This window comes from Colletes gigas, unplaced genomic scaffold, assembly GCF_013123115.1.
Source record: "Colletes gigas isolate AHSC1104 unplaced genomic scaffold, ASM1312311v1 Colletes_gigas_Sc00017, whole genome shotgun sequence".
NCBI lineage: Eukaryota > Metazoa > Arthropoda > Insecta > Hymenoptera > Colletidae > Colletes > Colletes gigas.
The window spans coordinates 2,358,154-2,377,598 of record NW_025106646.1 but is presented as its reverse complement, the minus strand read 5'-3'; the positions used below and the strand labels follow the sequence as shown (position 1 = coordinate 2,377,598).

At 37.1% G+C, this 19,445-nt stretch overlaps 2 protein-coding genes across 2 annotated transcripts; one reads left to right on the top strand and one right to left on the bottom strand.

Annotated features, from left to right (window-relative positions):
• The first annotated feature begins 1,703 nt into the window (after positions 1–1,703).
• On the top strand, positions 1,704–16,716 carry LOC122400319 (transmembrane protease serine 9-like). Its single transcript, XM_043401713.1, has 4 exons — positions 1,704–1,888; positions 10,835–11,139; positions 14,153–14,304; positions 16,546–16,716. The coding sequence occupies exons 1-4, from the start codon at positions 1,704–1,706 to the stop codon at positions 16,714–16,716; spliced, it is 813 nt and encodes a 270-aa protein (XP_043257648.1).
• Positions 16,717–17,332: 616 nt separating this feature from the next.
• On the bottom strand, positions 17,333–18,435 carry LOC122400358 (28S ribosomal protein S11, mitochondrial). Its single transcript, XM_043401778.1, has 5 exons — positions 18,120–18,435; positions 17,864–17,991; positions 17,685–17,785; positions 17,538–17,603; positions 17,333–17,464 (listed from the first exon to the last, which is right to left on the bottom strand). Exons 1-5 carry the CDS (start codon positions 18,353–18,355, stop codon positions 17,357–17,359), a joined length of 639 nt encoding a protein of 212 aa, XP_043257713.1. The 5' UTR covers positions 18,356–18,435; the 3' UTR covers positions 17,333–17,356.
• Between the last annotated feature and the right edge of the window lie 1,010 nt (positions 18,436–19,445).

Here is a 19,445-nt window from a genome sequence, read left to right as displayed (position 1 = left end):
GCCATTATGCGGCAAGGGGTTAAAGGCCATAACTTGTTATTAACTTTAGAAAGATATTCTTAAAATGCTATTTAAAGTAAAGGCTCGATGATATCGCTGTGTATAAACATCTGCTGGTGTCGAATTTCGCTTCCACTGTACCAGAAATGGACACTCCAACCTCCGGACCGACGTTCATTTTACGAAGCATTACTGTAACAAGTTCCTGTCGTCTCGCGACACGTTACACGCGTTTCCAGCGTAGCTTTAGGATTCGGAATCCCTGCAGCGGAAAAGCAGTAACGTTCGCGAAAAGGGAACGGACGGAATGGAGTTTCGTTCGGCGTTAATGAACACGCTGTTTGCTAAGTGATTATTTCCGATAAAAGGTAAAACGAACTTTCCTGGCACGAGTGCAAGACCGCCAGCACTCCGTGCGCGGGGCTCGTTTAATGAAAAAAGAGCGAAACGAGGACGAGATCCCTGGGCGGTAGCAACTTTCAGAATCTAGTTTCTCTGCCTAATTTTCTTTAGTATTATTATACGCATTTGTTATGCGCGCGGAAACGTACACCGAGCGTCTCGGATAAATGGAAGAATCGGCTGAATGTCTGCTTATTTGCCGTGGTACCAAAAAAATTTCCCGGAACTAACAAAAAACGATCTTTAATATTCAAAATATTCCTCATTGGATATTCAAAAAATTCTGAAACTTTGGAGATGTATAGAGCATGTGTACAGATGGAAATGAACCCCCAAATATTTGATTATAGTTGATTTTTCTGTCATAATTCCCAAGCTGCACAATGTAGAAAAAATTTTATCGGACAAAAGTTCTTTTTAAACTGGATCTGTCACGTGGTGAACGATCTATCAATTTTTTGAGAAAATGTTGTTTACGAAACGCTATATATTTCTTTTTATTTTTCAATTATTCACTAAATAATTTATGTAGTACTACTTCGACTCAATTATTTTGTCACGTTTTCCTGATACTATTCTATTGAATAGTGTGACTTCGAAACTAAAATATAAATTTAACACGGTGCGTACTAAACCAAAATATTGATTTCAAGTAATTTCCAAAAGAGGAATAATCAATACCCACTGATAAAAGCATAGCTTGTGCAATATGCTCCACGATTAAATCTTCATTTGGTGCAAAATAGATTTATATTTCATGAGACTTTTTCTGTTCCATATAATCTGCTAAATATATGGACGAAAATCGTTAAATTCATAACTCGTCCATTTATTATTAGATTTGCATAAAAGTTGCACCAAAAGATGCAGACTTTCCTCAAGTATATTATAATTAAAAAATGGTCAGACATAGAGTTGCACCCCTCTTGTCTTCGATTAAATATGTGATATGCAGTGTTCTACATAATACACATGAAGGATAGTTGATGGTTCTGTGGCGTCGCCTCCCAAGCTCGCCACCAGAGGGGTCGCGCTCTCACAAGCGCTCGACCGACCCCTCCTTTCCTTTTCACGCCTCCTACGATTCTCACAAGATCCTAACCGCAGCGAAGCAGCGCCACAGTTCATAGTTCATTTGTGTATACAGAGACAACATAGACAATCGCCACAACAGAAAAATGGGGTGATAGCTTGAAAAATGAGCATAAAAATATAAGAACCACTGGGGTAAACATTGATTTAATCGATTTGATTTAACTTGGGTGATTTCGTCAAACGTTAATGAGAAATGACTCGTTTTGATGGCAGTCGCGGACGTCCAATGTGGCCTAGGAGCGATCGGGACACGCGCGGCGAGACTCGTCGGAGGACAAAACGCTATACCGCACGAATTCCCATGGATGGTGAGCATAAGCAGAAAAGGAGGACACTTCTGCGGCGGTACCATTCTTAATGCAAGATTCGTTCTGACTGCAGCGCACTGCTTGTGTTCGTAAGTACAACTGCATGGCCGCTGTGTATACGGCGCTGTTACATTTGCAACCATATCGTTCCATTATTCCGATTTTCGTGCCTTACAGATCGATCGAACACGCAATACTATATACTTGTTCGACACAATTCGAGAAACATGCTTTCGACAAGCCAAGAACGTACCATATTATGCATCAGTAGTTTCCAAAGTGGGGGAAGTGACTCTCGATCAAAGAAAAATCAAACAAAAATTTTGAACGTAGAAGAATATCGATCGCTTCGATATTTCTATATATTAGTATTAGATTTGCTCGTCAACTTCTCATACTTAAAGTTACAAGACTGGCGAATATTATTTGTTAACAGTGGACGTTGAATTTGATTAATGGAACGATATATTCTAATTGGAAGAAAAATTGTATTTTAATATAAATGTCGACAAGACAGATTTGAATAAAAATATGTACAAATGTCCGTAAATCTAGCATTAATGCATTGTGATCATCAAAGTATACTTGGGTTATATTCTTTTTTACAATTTTAAACCTAGCACTCGTCTTGGCCGCAGACATTTTCCTTAAATCGTGAATGAAATACCAAGTGAAAGCATAAATATTGCCCGTGGTTACAAGATTAATAATGCATCGTATCAAAGGTGACAAATCATAGTTGTTAAAAAATGTTCAAGTTCCTCCGAGAATTAACTTTAGAGATATAGGGAAATCAAAGTCGTCAATGTTCATTCGTTTGACAATGTTAACTATTTTTATTCGTTATAATATGAATGGAGATTTTTATTCAACGTCTCAATATTTACCACGATAATTATATTTTTTAAAAATCACTTAGTTGACCAACTTTAATAGGAACATAAAAAGGAACAAATTTTTTAATGTTTTTCATTCTGAGTCAACCACTTTTTATTCTTTTCTTGTTGTGAACTATACTCTTAGAGTTAATTTAGTTTTCAATGTATTTATAATAATTCTACATTATACAATTTTCATTCGTTAAGCCAAAGATAAAACAATTTAATTCTACAGTTTCTTTCTGCATCAAACGTATGAAGATATCGTTAGACGTCGACATACATTCATATGAACCTCGAAAGCGACGTTAAACAATAACCAGACGTCGTATACTGTTTCGATAATTCCGCAGTATTGTATCAAACAATTTATAAATTCGGAATAACGATCCCGGCCGTTAAATTCAATAGTTCGCTCGGTTCCCAGCGACAAAAATATCGGAAAACGGGCATCTAAATTTCAAAGCATTACCGCCGCGTAACGTTAATATCGACCGCGAGATAATTTATATCGCCATTCTTTACAAATAACGGTGCTGTACGCGTGTTCGTGCAATCAATATGCAGGCTGCCTTCGAAAATATTCATGGCAGAAAACCGACTGTTTCTTCGTGGAAAGCTGCCCATTGTTCCCCATAATCGAATCTACAACCGCGCGCATAGAGATCTTATCGGGACGATATTCACGGCGTCCCGTGTGCCAAAATTTTCTGCCGTTTTCGGTATCGCCGCGTAAAATGTCAACGTTACGCCGCGTTGTCCAACAAACCGTGCTGCAATTACGCCGATACGATCGCGAAGATTGAAAAATGGCACTCGACGCCGACGCCCGGTTATCTCGCGATGAACGAAAATCGAACATCATCTGAGCGTAATGAGATCAAAACATTCAGAGACGCACCAGCGAGTGATGAAACCCATACCGAATCAATACCATCCACTATACAACCCTTAAATTTAACAACGGGTGTTCATCAACTTGATTAGAGAAAGTACAGAGAGAAATTTCCCTAGTAGCACAAAATATTGTATACACATTCATATGATATTAAAAAGAGACTCAATCTTTTTTTAATATTCAAATATACATACAATGTTTATTTTGTATTAAGTAACAAATATTATTTTTTAAATATGCAGGAAATATCTATTTCATGTTAAAATATTTTTTCTCATTATATTATAGCCTATTGACATATGAAACATAATGTAAAATAATAACATAATGTTTATAGCCTCATAGCCTGCTTTGAGACTATCATTTCTGCAAATTAATTACACATTCTGTACTTATACATTTAGAGCAACTAAACAAAATTTCATCTGTGTTGTACAAAAACAACAGGGATTAAAACGAAGTCGCGAATTCATAGATTTTTAATTTTATATCAAAATGTTAATTGTTAATATTAAAATCCCCATACCATAAACCATCCACCTCCATGTTTTACAATCAGAAGTATTTTTATCTTTGTGATTTCAATTTATGCTTTATATCCTTTCCAAAAGTATTAGCAATCATTCCAACAAGTTTCGAAGCAGAGACTCGTCAGCTTTTCTTCGTTTCCTCTGGCTTTTTGATCTCTTAATTACGCGACGGAACTTTTAAAGTCGCTACGTGAAGTACAAATAGGCCCAAAGTTTGAAACGAGTTTCACGCGCATGTAGTGTACGATAAAGGGATTACGTTTGAACTGGAGACAAATATTTCCATCCTTCGGACGTTAAACGGTAAAACGAAAACAGAAGCGCGCAGAAACGCGAGGGAACTGGATTTAAACTACAGACGGGATGGTTTAATTTTTTAAGATCTACGCTGCCTCAAAAGGCTTCGCAAAGTGACTGCGTCGTAATCCACTTAATCCATTTACGCGAATCTGTGTCGGTTTAAGAACTGGAAGTCCGCGTGTCGCGTTTACACGGAGCCGCCGGTCGGGTCGGAACGTTTTGCAAAAATCATATACGCTCGACGAAAAGGCGGAAAATTTAACGCCGGTGGCCAAACGAAATTACGAAAGGCGTAAAAACGACGTCGCGAGACGCGTCTTTCACGGGGTCGCGCGGAAATAATTGTTCGCGTGAACATTTTTATTTAAAACCTGCTCGATACGGAATTCTTTTCGTTGATCGAAAACACGCAATAAAATCATTTCCGCGTTTTAACGAATTTATAAGCGCGAATATAGCCTCGCGAATCGAGTCTTGTTAGCAACAAACGTGGTCCTCTGACTTTGTGCCCGCTTTGTGATTATCGAGTAAGCGGATGAACGACTAATCGCTTCGTGAAAATTATATAAAACGATGCGTTCTCGTTCTGCGTGGTCGAACGATCGTACAGAACGATATGGATGTTAATTGGAACAACAATTACATTTTAAATGAAACCTAGAGCGTTATTTTACCCGAACGAGTGACGGAACATTGCGCCAAGTTAAAAACTCAGTGGTTGTTATTTGCGCGAGTAAACACCCACGACAAACGAAACTAAAAATCGGACTTGCATCGAATAAAATAATGGAAACTGAAACCCCCAATTCATTTTCCATGCAGTATACTTCACCATTCGCAACTATTGTTTTCGACAGTCCAGAGAATTTGACGAAAGATATTATAAACAAAAATAATCAGCAATCGATAAAGTCACTTTTCAAATAACGTTTTTTTATCAATTTTGTTTTTGCATCGATGTCTAAACAAACATAGCAACTTTCTTCTTATTAACGATATAATAAATTTTTCAAAACGAAGAAGTCTTTTCATTAATTGCCTGACAACTGAATTTATCAAAATTCGTGTAAAGAATAACAGTGAAAGAGATTTTTAAATTCAGAAAAAGATGCCAAAAAGTATGGTTTTTAAAGAAGCTATCGAAAGGGCCTTCGAAAATCACTTTATTCGAATAAAAGATACTGAAAACAATCAAACTTACTCTATTCAATCCTTTTCAATAGTTCAACATAAAAAAAAATTCTTTATCGTTGGTTTTTTATACGAAACTTTTATCTGGATGAAAAATTTTGCCTATCTCTGGCAGGGATTAACCCTTGGACTATGGATTGTACGCGATACTTGCATGAAAGGTGGATGCTGGCGCGATTTGGTACATAACGAAATTATTTCCGTGCATATTTCACAAGGAAGATTTAATTCAATCACCAAATAATTTGAGAGAAAATGATCAGAATTTCAATTAATTAACAGGAAGTCCGGTACACGCAAAATCAGAGTTGCCCGTATAGTTATGAGATGCACTGTACACGCCGAGAATGCTATTTATACCGGTCGAAATATTCGAACTCTTTCGAAACACGCATACCACGATAACATAAGCACTGTTCGACGATCATTTTTGCGAAACGACAGCTGCCTTTGCTTTCGTATAAATAACAACCAAAGGGTCTAAATATCTGCTAATAAAAAAAGTTATATTCCATGGAGGGTATTCATTCGACAAGTTACGTTACAAAAGTTTCTCGGTTTTAAAAGAAAAATACAACTATCCTATTTACATCTCCTATAAAAAAAGCTTCTCCATTTTTTACCATTTTAAAAAGCAAACCTGAATTCCGAATAGCTTTGAGAACATTCAGCAAACGAAAAAGATATAGTTGTAACCGAGAAACTTTTGCATGGAACGCTTCTCTCGAGAATGCATTGTTTTCAAAATATTTCGACATAAAATTTTCAAACGAGCTGCCCGTGTACGCTACATTGTATTGTTTCGGTTTAACGAGCAGATTTCGTTCGTTAAAGGTTGCAAACGTGAGCGTTCAAAGACTCCCGTGTACGTGAAAGGAAACGCTATTCTATTTAAAACGTATCAAGACGTTTGCAAACATTCGACAAAGCCGACAGGGGATTTAAAAAATATTTGTAGTTTCTTTTCTCGTGGATGTTGGACGATTCCCGTGTACTGGTGCCCATGCAGGTGTAATTAAACGTCGAGACAGTAACGCTGTGCGATGAAACGTGTAGGCATCGCGTATCTCTCTCGGTCAGCGAGTACAAAGGGGTAGAGAGCGAGGGAGAGAGAGAGAGAGAGAGAGAGAGAATGAGAGGGGCAGGGAGATAGAGGGGTTGAAAGTGGACAGAGGGTAGCCAGAGAGAGAATCCAACGGAGCTTCGGCGTTGTAAACCATGATTGCGTGTAGATTACAGACCACTCGGTAATTGCTAGCGACCATGCAAAACGCATGACAAAACGTTGCCACCAGGCGCGAGATCGTGAAAATATATCCGACGCCGGCCATTGTTCGCGATTTCTTTATCGTTCACGGAAACGGGCGAAATAAATTTCGTTAATACAGCTCTACGCGCGAAAGAGAATTATTTGTAGACCTATCGTCGCGCCCGTGTGAAAAAAAAAAAATAAAAAATGAACGAGAAATCGCTCAAAGGATCCTTTAAAATGTGTCCTACAAACGCCGTGAATTAAAAATACGAGCAAGAGTGAAACCGGCCTCGGTTAAGAATAAAATAAATTGCAATTACTGTAATTCGTGAATGTAAAATCGCTAAACTTGCTTCGTTTTGAACCTTTCTAACCCTATTGAAAAAATTATGTCACGAAACACCACCAGAAACCAAGTACGAATGTTGAAAAGCAATTACAAAAGAAATTTCTACTTCCCAAATGAAACGAACAAAATACTTTACTAAACCTTTGCAATAATCAAACATAAATAGGTAATATTACTAAACTAGATAACAAGTTTGTAATAAATTCTCGGGTGCAGTCTTTAATAGTTCCTACCTACATAAAGCTTAACCTACTTTGCCTTCTTTACTCCTAATAATGCTATAATATACTATTCATATAATAATTAACATCACAATAGAGTGCTTGCAATATACGGTACTAATACGTTTTTCTGGTGAAATTATCTGAATCAAAAATATATAGTAAAGAACGAAGAACCGGTGTTTTTAACGTGCCATGAACGTTGACAAGTTTTTTTTTTTAATTTATTCAAACATAAACACTCAAATATCTCAACGTATGAAAAAATGGACTTATACACAAGCTTTTTATAATATACGAATACTAGTGGGAGTAACTGTATACAGAAGAAATGAAATAGTAATAACCGATTGCATATTTCACGTTGCCGACTCGATCGTCATTAGAGGCGTTCGAGAACCCGACGATTGGTAGCAAAATCGGTACACAGCCTTCAAGAGGCGAACGATCGAAGGCAAGTTAGCCCGGAAAATAGTTCGACGAAGGCTTGGTGCGCCGCGCGGCGGAGTTTACAACCAGATTAACGTGCAATTAATGGCAGAGGTCCCGTAAAAAGGCCACTCCTGCGACACGATCCAGCATTTAGCCAGCAGTGCATTTTAATTGGAAGGGTGCGACGATAAGGGAAGGAGTGGCGATGATGCATCCAGATTAAGTCGTCTAATCCACGGCCGCGAAGGAACAATGAAAGGGTCTCTCGATGACGGCGGGAAGGGTCCATTAAATAGAGGGGGCTACGCGAGAAGGGAGGCGAGAAACAGGGCCTCGAAAGTTGGGGAAACGAGTCGAGGAGCACGATCGCGCACACCCACCGTCGAAGAAACGAGGCAACGAAGAAACTGGAACGAAACAATTCACGGACGCGTAATGCGAGAGAAACGAGGGGAAACACCCTGGTGGCTGCCATAATTTTGTTAGTTATTCGGAGACGGCGTGGCGAACCGATTAATTAACCGAAGCCACTGTACTCGAGACCATTCAAACAGCCACTGGCACGGCGAAGGTACACGCGCCTCTAACCGCGGGAGGAACAAAAATCCCGGTTAAATAATTGCCGACGTCCAGGGAAAGACACTGCTCGCGAAAGAGCTGGCTTTTCCCCACTTTGGCAGGGGAAAGGCTGCCGGAGACGGAGGAAATGAAAGGAGTCCTGTTGGAAGAGCAAGATCGGGTAAGGGGATGGTTCTTTATCCCTCCCCCACCCTGCACCCACGTATATATATATACAGTTCGTTCTCGGTGCACTTAACTTTCACGATGATTACTTGCAAGCGACACGCGGGATCGTTGCTGGACTTTGACTCCTTGCGGGATGAAAGAACCAGGGGAAAAGGAAGGAGGCTATTTGTCCTACTTGGCCTACATGTATCCGTAATGTGTATAAAGTGGGATGATATACCTGGCCATTTTTCAACGTAACGTCGACGCGGAGCTACGCGAAACGAGGACTTAAAAAGTTACACCGCAGGGGAACGTTGTTTCCGTTGATTAACTCGTTTCGTGTTAGACCTTGGTTTTTTTTAGGAGATGGATATTAGATCTATCGGTGGGTTCAGGTTCGTTCCAAGGGATTCCTTTTAGATAGCACGGTACGGTGATTTCTGCTTTCAAGTTACAAAATCGTCGGTTCGCTTTCGCATTTCGTTCGAAAATTTCGTATATGCTAACAAGTGAAGGACGCGAAAGGGACGAGCGCTTTTTGGGTGAAATTGGGCTTAAAATGTAGGGCACGAGTTTCCTCCAGAGAGTCACATGAGAGAGGCCTAAATGTGGCTTCTTCGACGTAAGAAGCTTCGTGAAATGCGACACTCTAGTAGTCAGTATTTTCGATGAAAAATATGTACAATTATACACTTAAACGATGTCTTACGATCAACTAAATGTTCTAAATACTTTGTTGAGGCTTATATGCAGTGGATAGGTGGATATCAAAGAATGAAACCACACTGTACTATTTGTAACGGCTTTATGAAACGTATTGTATTCGGTATGCCGCGACTGATTGGTACGAGGACAATATTTGAACTGATACATGTAAACCGTAAACACGGTAGCTCAGAGATTGAAAAAAGCGCGTCTTCTCGAGTTCGCTCGTGTTCGCTCGAGTTCGCTCGTGTTCGCTCGTGTTTGCTCGCGTTCGCATGTTTTGCCATACATACACTTGTTTTAACATACTTTTGTTACCCATTTCTGTTTCGTACTTCAAACAAATATGTTGCTAATACTGTACAGGGTGTTCGGCCACTTTTGGAAAAAATTTTAATGAGAGATTCTAGAGCCCAAAATAAGACGAAAATCAAGAATACTAATTTGTTGATTGAACCTTCGTTAAGAAATTATTAACAAAATTATTAATACAATTTGTCCACCTACACGAATTTTTTTCTCGAAAGTGAATAGGATTTCGGGGGTATGTCTATTGGCCAAAAATGATTGTAATTAACCCCCGCAATCGAAAATAATTTTTTCAGAATGATTTGAAATTTTTTTTTCACAAAAAATTTCTGCACCCCTGTCGATTTTTCTTAAAAATTCATTTTTCATTTGTAATAAATTTGTTTGACGCGCTACGGAAAAGTTGTTTAATACTTTTTTGTAGGTACCCATGAGCTCTACTTTCTTCCAAAATTTCATTGAAATATATTCACTATTGTAGGAGTTATGGTCCATTGAAAATTGGACCACTTTTATGGGAGTTTTCTCAGTTTACGGCGTTAAGGAACAACTTTTTGAATAGTCTTGGAATTTCTACATATTCTTCACCTAAATACGCGTTGTTTGCCTTTCGAAACATTAAAATCCTTCAATCCGTTCGGATGTTATGATGTTTTAAACATACGCAAGAAATTTCAGGGAAACATATCAATGGTATGGTCAGACATTATATTTTCGGTAATGAATTTTTTTCTCGAAACTGCGTAGGATTTCGGGGATATGTCTATTCACCAAAAATGATTGTAACTGACCCCTGCAGCCAAAAATATTTTTTTCAGAACGATTTGAAATTTTTTTTTTCGCCGAAAAATTGTCCAGTCGGTATGGAACTATAAACGTTAATAACTTGATTTTCATCTTATTTTGGCCTCTAGACGTACGTGATTAGATCATTTTCCAATTTTACTAACACAATCTTGGAACTTCCCTCTTGCTATAGTCTCTAAATTAAAAGTTCTTTATTAATTAACGGATGTGAGCCCTTGGAACAAATAAAATCTTAATGAAAAATCAAATAAATCTTAAAAATAACGTTGCTGAAGATGCGATTTAACTCCTCAAATCGGCCATAAAGCGTTCTATGACATTCTTCTAAGAGGATCGGAATCTTAGAGCTACCGATGATGCATTTGAGGCAAAGATCGATAGAATGGCAGACACGAAACTGTACGAATGAAAAATGTACGTATCGACAGGGCAACGTCCGTGATCCCGGTTGGTCAGCTGCGGGTCAGCCTGGGGGAGTACAATCTAAGGGGACCGGAAGTGCCACCGTCGAAGGAAGAGAGGGTGACGAATGCTATTTTGCACCCGGACCACAAATGCGGAAAATACCTAGACGATATTGCCCTCTTGGAACTTGCGAGGCCAATCGCTTGGTCGGAAAGCGTGAAACCCGCCTGTTTACCTGTGGCCACAGGGAAACCAGGGTACAGCGCCTTCGGCGGGGAACTTGCCAAAGCGGCCGGTTGGGGCTGGCTCGGCGAAAACAGGACCAAATGTAAGTAAATAATGTCTCATCCCCCGTGTTCCCGACTAATTCCCTCGGAAATAAGGGGTCGTTAACGTTGATTATATGCCAGTTTCTCCCGGAATTAATCGGTACGATATCAAATCGAACGTCGGTCGATTTTCTCGCCCGGTGCCTCTATACAAAACGTTTTAACGCGAATTTCAAGAACGAACAAGCGAAAGGCTCTCACCGGCGAAACTAAGTTGGATTAAGAAAGATAAAGGGGAAGTTTCAACGAGTTCGGTACAGTTTGCTTTATTAACGACGCGATCGTTGCCGTTGAAGTGAATAAGTAAAGACACGCCGGAGTTATCAACATGTACTGGAAAGTTTCCGCTGCAATGGTTCCCGAAGTATCTAACCGAATTTCTCCCTTGGAATTGCATTCTACAAAAGTTCCTTGCTTGCTTGCCGGACTCGACTGGAACTGGGGCCCGGGCGTTCGAATTCAGCTTTGGCCAAACGACGCATTCGGCGAAATCAAATTTCAACGATGCGACTCGAACGCGCTTAAACTTTTACGATTATTTAAACGCCGGAATCTTGGCAAACTTACCAAATTAGTGGCGAACAAAAAATTGCTAATGGTTTCCCGTGTATATATATATATTATCGAATCGATTGATCTTTTAATCGTATTGACGCTATACTGTTCGGTGACGCTCAAAACGCGGACAAAATCTAGCCAAATGGAATTGTTTGTATTGACTGATAGTTCAAGCTATTAGAAATCATAAAAATTAACGAAAAGATCTGAGTACAAAATTGCTCGATCATAATTTTAAGACGATTTATACTATTTCGAGCGATTTGAAAAATAATGAGAATTTATTGAGTCTGCCTTTAATATGTGTACTTTGGAATATTTTCTATATTGAAAACGATACTTCTCCGATTATATAATGAGACAATTGAATATAATTCTTTCATTGTAGCTGTTAACTATTTTTTCGATCTCTTTAATAATGAAAAGCTATGTTTTATGAAAGAATTCGTTAAATGAGTGCAAACAAATATAATAAAAGAAGATTGGAAAACGCGTTATTAGATTTAGGACACGATTTACTAGAATCATTACGTGTTCCTTGAAAGAAATAGTTGACACAAACTTATAATTGTAATTATAGTATTTAAAAAGAAATATATCTTGTATGGAATCGTATAGTTTGAATGAATATAGGAAATAACAAAAAATACTAAAGCTACTGTTTCAACAAAAATTACTGTTACTCGAGTGGCTACAGTAGTAGCTTTCCGTTTTGCATTATCTTTCATAAAAAATGAAATAATTACAATTGTTGCCTGAGTGTGGCCCACTACTGTGACATGTGTCGAAATTAATTCAGTTTACATTATGAAATAATAATTCAATCCTCGAATTAATAGTGTATTTTGCTTGACACAACTAGCCATGACTAACTAGAGATATGCAAATGTTAATTCCGATATGTTCAAACATATCCCCCGGTGATTCATGGATCGATATTACAAACGCTAATTGAACTAGAAACTAAATAAACTAAATACAACGAAATTGTTGTTAGAACAGAGGAATAGATAGAATAATGCAAAGAAAGAGACAAACACGTGGTTTCTTGGCTGGCGGGAGCCATTCCTTATTTTTTTCAAAATGAAATGTTACCGTTTGATAATTTAATTCGTGAAATTCAACACGATGGAGCCACGTCTCACGCTTCTGTCAAAACCATCGCTTTGTTGAGATCGAAGTTCGATACTAATTGTAAGATTACTTCGGGAAATTATCTGGTCACCAAGACCTTGCAGACTCGGCGCCATTACACTTTTTCTCGCGAAATCACGTTAAGTCTACTATTTATTCCAACAAACCACAAACTCTCGACGATCTAAAAGCAAACACTATTTGTCTAATTCACACGACACTGTAGTTCACCAGATTATCTTTCGTAGTTCTAATTTTATATCAATGTTTCGTTATTGGGAAGCCCTATAGAAATAGCTAAATCCATGGATCTGTTGGAACGAAACGTGAATGATGTTTCGGGCTTTAAGTGAATATTGCTGTCTAGACTGTCATTTTTTCAGCCTTCTTTGTAATTTTTTTTTAATGGTAGACAGACTGTTTCGTACTGAGATTTTGCAGATATATTTATTCATCTTATAAGTATGTATAGTAATTTTTTCATGAAAAAATATTAAAAATTGTGGGAGTTATAATTTCTTGTTTAATGGCTTCACTGGCTTCCACGAATCCAGCCGATAATCTGAAACAGAGGGGGCTAAAGTATCTTCATAAGGAAGGGTGTAGTTATAGCAGGAACTAGGGAGAAGCCAAAATCTCGATAAATAATGGAATGACGGCACTTCAAGTTTCGAATTTCTATTTTTTAACCTTTGTCTTTAGCATATTTAAAAAAATAGTAAAACTCGATATTTTAAAAATCTCTAGTTCCAACGATAAAGGCATGTCTGCTGAATATTCTCTCAAAATTTGAAGTCAATCGGTCTACTACATCTTGAAATACCATAAAAGCCATTTTAAATGCGTTTTTTTTAAAAAAGAAGTTATAAGTTCCTCAATAATTCTGCTGAATATTCTCTGAAATTTTGAAGTCAATCAGTCTACTAGATCTTGAAATACCATAAAAGCCATTTTAAATGCGTTTTTTTTTAAAAAGAAGTTATAAGTTCCTCAATAATTCTGCTGAATATTCTCTGAAAATTTGAAGTCAATCAGTATACTAGATCTTGAAATACCATAAAAGCCATTTTAAATGCGTTTTTTTTTAAACAATAAGTTATAACTTCCACAATTTGTAATATTTTTGGATGAGAAGAATACTGTACATATTTATAAGATGAATAAATGTATCTGCAAAATCTCAGTGTACAAAACAGCCTACCATTAAAAAAAATACCGAAAAAATGTCAGCCTGGACAGGGATATCCCTTCGAATGGTTGATTCGCGATAGCCGGAGCACCGTGACGTATCAAATAACGCATCCGTTCGCTATCTTCCAGACAAACGAGCGGACGTCTTGCAGAAAGTGGACGTTCGCGTGATCGAGAACAAGGTTTGTCGCGAATGGTACGCCAGCGAGGGCAAGTCGACGCGGGTGGAGGCGAAGCAAATGTGCGCCGGCCACGAAGAAGGCGGCCGCGACTCTTGCTGGGTAAGTGAAAACCACCAACGCGTATCATTTATCTACCCGGTAGTTGTTCCGTTCCCCGATATCGATCCGCCTCCTCCATTCCCGTGTCGTTAGTTAAACCGCGTTGCGTGTCAATCGTTCATACGCGAAATTCACGCCCCGTCGAACGACCGCGACATGAATTTCAATAAATATCCGTGGTCGTGCAGCGGACGCGTACGTTGAATTAACAGGCGGGCGGGGATAGACGGTCGGTCGCGGACCAAATTGTTCGACCGCGAAACAAAATGAAAAAGTAGGGGGGGGGGAGGGAAAAGAGAGGGGGAGGGGGGAGAAAAAAAAGCAATACCCCTGCCTGAAAAGCCGCCCGAGAAATATGTTGACAAAATATTGCGGTACGGGGCAACGTAATTATCGAAACAACTGGCCGCGAGAATAAAAAAAAGGGGGTTCGTGAATATGTACGTGTTTCCAACTCGATACGTTTTATTGCGTATTTGCGATTCCGTTCGCGGTCCATTTGAGGGATATCTTCTACTTCGTTGAACAATTTCGCCCGATCTATACGTCCCGCGCTTAGTCGGCCATGACTGTCGAATAGATAATATAATTGCTTCCGCGGCGGTGGTTGAGAATCATTTAACGTTATGGTTGTAAGTAGATTGACCGAAATTCGTTTAAACGCACCCAATATATGGGAGAAAAATAATAACAAGCAAAGCTCGATGCAATGCTTTTTTTCGTGCAAGAATAGTATAAGTATTATTTTAAAAATTCTTCTGAAACGTATCTTTCCATTTGGAAAATAAAATACACAATTGAGAAAACTACCAAATTGAATGTAAAATCTGTTATATCGCCTATTTTATTCCCCATACATTGCCTCGTTAGATTATCGCTTATTTTGTCGACTCAATTATATAACAACACTTTTTAATGGATAAACAATTTGAAAATATCAATGTACTAAAGAGCAGTGTTGAACACCGTTTTAATGAAAAATCAAAGGAAGGGAAGGAAGGATTTAATCCTCGTTCATGACGAAATAAAATGGAAACAATCTTATATTGACTTTTATAGTAGTCGTTGTTAACTGTAGATATAAATCTTTAAATAAATGGTACATTTAGTTGCATATAAAATTTTTTAAACTTTTCGGACCCATTATAATTCGAAACATATTTTAAAGTGTAAATGTAAATGTAAATGGATCTTTAAGGAGATTCAACTTGGAGATGTAAAAGTAGAGGATTCAGGCATTAAAATAATCCCAGGAAAATTATTATACGACTTCTATTCACGAAGTGTTCTAATACTTATGAGAGGCATTGTACAGGGTGTTCGGCCACCCCTGGGAAAAATTTTAATGGGAGATTCTAGGGGCTAAAATAAGAATAAAATCAAGTTATTAACGTTTATAGTTCTATACTGACTGGACAATTTTTCGGCGAAAAAAAAAATTTCAAATCGCTCTGGAAAAAATATTTTTAACTGCGGGGGTCAATTATAATCATTTTTTGTGAATAGACATATCCCCAAAATCCTACGCAGCTTCGAGAAAAAAATTCATTACCGAAAATATGTCTGACCATACCATTGATATGTTTCCCTCTTGCGTATGTTTAAAACATCATAACTTCCGAACGGATTGAAGGATTTTAATGTTTCGAAAGGCAAACAACGCGTATTTAGGTGAAGAATATGTAGAAATTCCAAGACTATTCAAAAAGTTGTTCCTTAACCCCGTAAACTGAGAAAAACCCCATAAAAGTGGTCCAATTTTCAAAGGACCATAACTCCTACAATAGTGAATATATTTCAATGAAATTTTGGAAGAAAGTAGAGCTTATGGGTACCTACAAAAAAGTACTAAACAACTTTTCCGTAACGTGTCAAACAAATTTATTACAAATGAAAAATGAATTTTTAAGAAAAATCGACAGGGGTGCAGAAATTTTTCGGTGAAAAAAAAAATTTCAAATCATTCTGAAAAAATTATTTTCGATTGCGGGGGTTAATTATAATCATTTTTGGTCAATAGACATACCCCCGAAATCCTATTCACTTTCGAGAAAAAAATTCGTGTAGGTGGACAAATTTTATTAATAATTTTGTTAATAATTTCTTAACGAAGGTTCAATCAACAAATTAGTATTCTTGATTTTCGTCTTATTTTGGGCTCTAGAATCTCTCATTAAAATTTTTTCCAGGGTTGGCCGAACACCATATACAACTAGATATACGATTGATAATTTGTTTCAGTCTGACAGTGGCGGACCTTTGATGATCGGAAGTCATACTGGCAGTAACATGATGGTTGTGGGGATAGTCTCGTCAGGGGTAGGATGTGCCCGACCCCGACTTCCTGGTGTATATACTCGAGTGTCGGAATATACACCTTGGATCGCGCAAAATGCGCTTCCAATACGATGAAGCGAAAATTCAAATTTTGTTAAATTTAATTTATCGTTTCAATGGTTTCATCCATCACGGTACATAGTCGTTAAGAATTTAAAAATAGATATATCGTTGACTTACTATGACTTGGAAGAAAAAATTTTAATTGCATTTAGAGAACGAAATAGGAACTTGAGAGTATTTGAAATAACATCCATTCGTAAAATTTTCAGGGATTAAGAACTAATTTTGCGCGATTGTACAAATGTTATTAGTATAGACACAACTAATATATTTAAGAAATAATGCAAACTTATAAAAGACCATTTATAATACGATAACGTATTATACGTGGTAAAATGTGATAAAAGACTAGCGTTAAGAAGTTTAAAAAAGTCATCGTTAATATGTTCAAATAGTTTATAAAATTAGTTTCCTTATCTAGTCATATTTATTTATGATTAAGTATTTTGTATGTTAAGGGTGTACGGTATTCCAAAAATATTCGAAATTGCCGGAAGTATGAAATACAACACATTGAAAAACGATTACCGTAAAAAGTATTATATGTTTATAAGTCCTTTGAAAATAGATTGTAAATTATGAATCTAATAACGTGCAAAATATATTTCAGTATGAATTAATTTATTGTGTTTTTTATAATACATTCTACATATTATATTCTTCTTGGTTTCCTAGCTCTTAAAGGATTCCATGATACTCTAGTGTCATCTGTGATAGAAACAATACTTAATCCTGTAAGATGTAATCCTTTTATGGCAGCCTGAATACAGATAAATATTTATTATAAAAATGTTATATACAAAATAATTAAATCACAACTCTTCGATATTTACCAATCTACCAGGTCCGATACCTTGTACCCTTACCCTAATTGTTTTTATACCTTTGTCAAGAATACGCTTAAAAAAAACAAAGACATTATAAATACACAAGGAAACTACAACAATACTAAATTAACATAACATCAAGAAGTTTCTCACTGTCCCAAGTGTAATGGCAGCCTGTTGCGCAGCAATGTTAGTACCTTTTTTGGCATTTTTGAAGCCTTCCATACCACATGTATGTAAAAACATTCCAAGTCCTATAACGTTCTTGTTACATTTTTAGCATAATTATAAAAGCAATATTTATAACATAATATTAACATATCAACACTTACCCTTAGAATCAGTAACAGACATTATGGTATTATTTCGTGTTGCCTTTATATTTAGAATATGTAAGTCTTTATATGGTACACCATCAAAAATCATAAACGGCGTTAAAGCATCAGGATATAATTTTTGTCTAAAATTGACACATGTTGACACATGACAATTACAGTCATTAATTTAAGAGCACTTACATTCGTAGAAAAATATTAATATATTTATAAATTATACACCATTTATATAATACACCAATTAATTGCTTACGGACTAGATGCATAATTAATTTCAATCGTATCTTCTCCTTCTACGGATAGGTTTCGGCTTTTCTCGTTGCTGGCTCTTACTTTCTTATTCTCCGATCGAAATTCTCTCAAAATAGGTGAGGTTATGTGGATACTTCTAACATTCTTCGAATTCGGACACGACAATCTTAAGAAGTGTTCCATGAAACGAACTTTTGTGGGAGAACATGTTACTAATCGTAAGGTTTGTCCAATCATTTTTCTTTATTTACACACGATTTTTAATCACATTAAAAATAACACACGCAGTAAAACACAAAACACGTGCAGCATGTGGCGCGCCCTGCACTACATTTCGTTAAACTTGTATCAGAAAAAGATCAATTCTTGAATCGTAGAACAAGAATATAATAGACTGAGTGTTCAAAAAAAAGTTTCAAGACCAACAATTTATTTTGCTTACCGAAGTATATTTTCCTTAATATTTAGGAAATTAAAATAAATCTAGTTTTAGTACAAAAGTAAAAATTGTTTAAAATATAACCACAAACGAGGTATACGAGTAGACCTTTCACCTTATGGACTTTCGTGACCCAATCTGACTGCCATACCGACCTGAAAATTCACATGGATGGCGGTCAGTTGAGAAACTATTCACTGAATTGGTATTGATAGGCAAACAGTGTAGTGTTGCGTAAATACATGTGAGTTGACTATGGAAGAGATTAAAATTCATTTCTGAATCTGTCGGTAACGTTGCGAATGACACGAAAATGGTAATGGGTCCCAGGACCCCAGAGAAACGGGCCGAAAAAATGCATTAGGTGTAAGGTCTACTCGTATACCTCGTCTGTGGTATAACCATAAGTAACATAGCTATTTCAAAAGCATGCAGATCGGCCATAGAGTAAAACCATAACAAAACCATAGAATTCCATTACCATTTCCGTGCCACTCGCAACGTTACCAACAAACTATAGAAAGCGATCATAGCGCTTATAATGGTAGGAAATGAAATTACAGGAATTATTTTATTTTTTAACAAAATGGAAGTCAATCAATTAAAATCATTGGACGGATGCGATTGAAAATTTAATCGTCAGAAGAAAATCACGATTAATATTAGTCGATTAATGGAACTGATCGTTCATTACTATTTCAGTGCCAAATCCAATTATTGATTCCGAATGAAATAAAACTGTAACCCTTTCAACTATAAGAATTAAAACTAAATGTGGCGAGAGTTACGATTTGATAAACGATCGAAGAATTGATCGTTTTGAATCTGATGAAGAAGCTATATTTATACCGAACTATACGAGGAAAATCGCAGCCATTAGCTCATATT

Excerpts from the sequence above, each read along its gene's own strand:
- LOC122400319 (XM_043401713.1), top strand. The coding sequence starts at position 1,704 with ATGGCAGTCGCGGACGTCCAATGTGGCCTAGGAGCGATCGGGACACGC. Across the intron at positions 1,889-10,834 it reads CTGACTGCAGCGCACTGCTT|GGCAACGTCCGTGATCCCGG; the intron begins GTGTTCGTAAGT and ends ACGTATCGACAG. Across the intron at positions 11,140-14,152 it reads CGGCGAAAACAGGACCAAAT|ACAAACGAGCGGACGTCTTG; the intron begins GTAAGTAAATAA and ends GCTATCTTCCAG.
- LOC122400358 (XM_043401778.1), bottom strand. The coding sequence starts at position 18,355 with ATGATTGGACAAACCTTACGATTAGTAACATGTTCTCCCACAAAAGTT. Across the intron at positions 17,786-17,863 it reads GTCTGTTACTGATTCTAAGG|GACTTGGAATGTTTTTACAT; the intron begins GTAAGTGTTGAT and ends AGAACGTTATAG. Across the intron at positions 17,604-17,684 it reads CTGCCATTACACTTGGGACA|CGTATTCTTGACAAAGGTAT; the intron begins GTGAGAAACTTC and ends GTTTTTTTTAAG.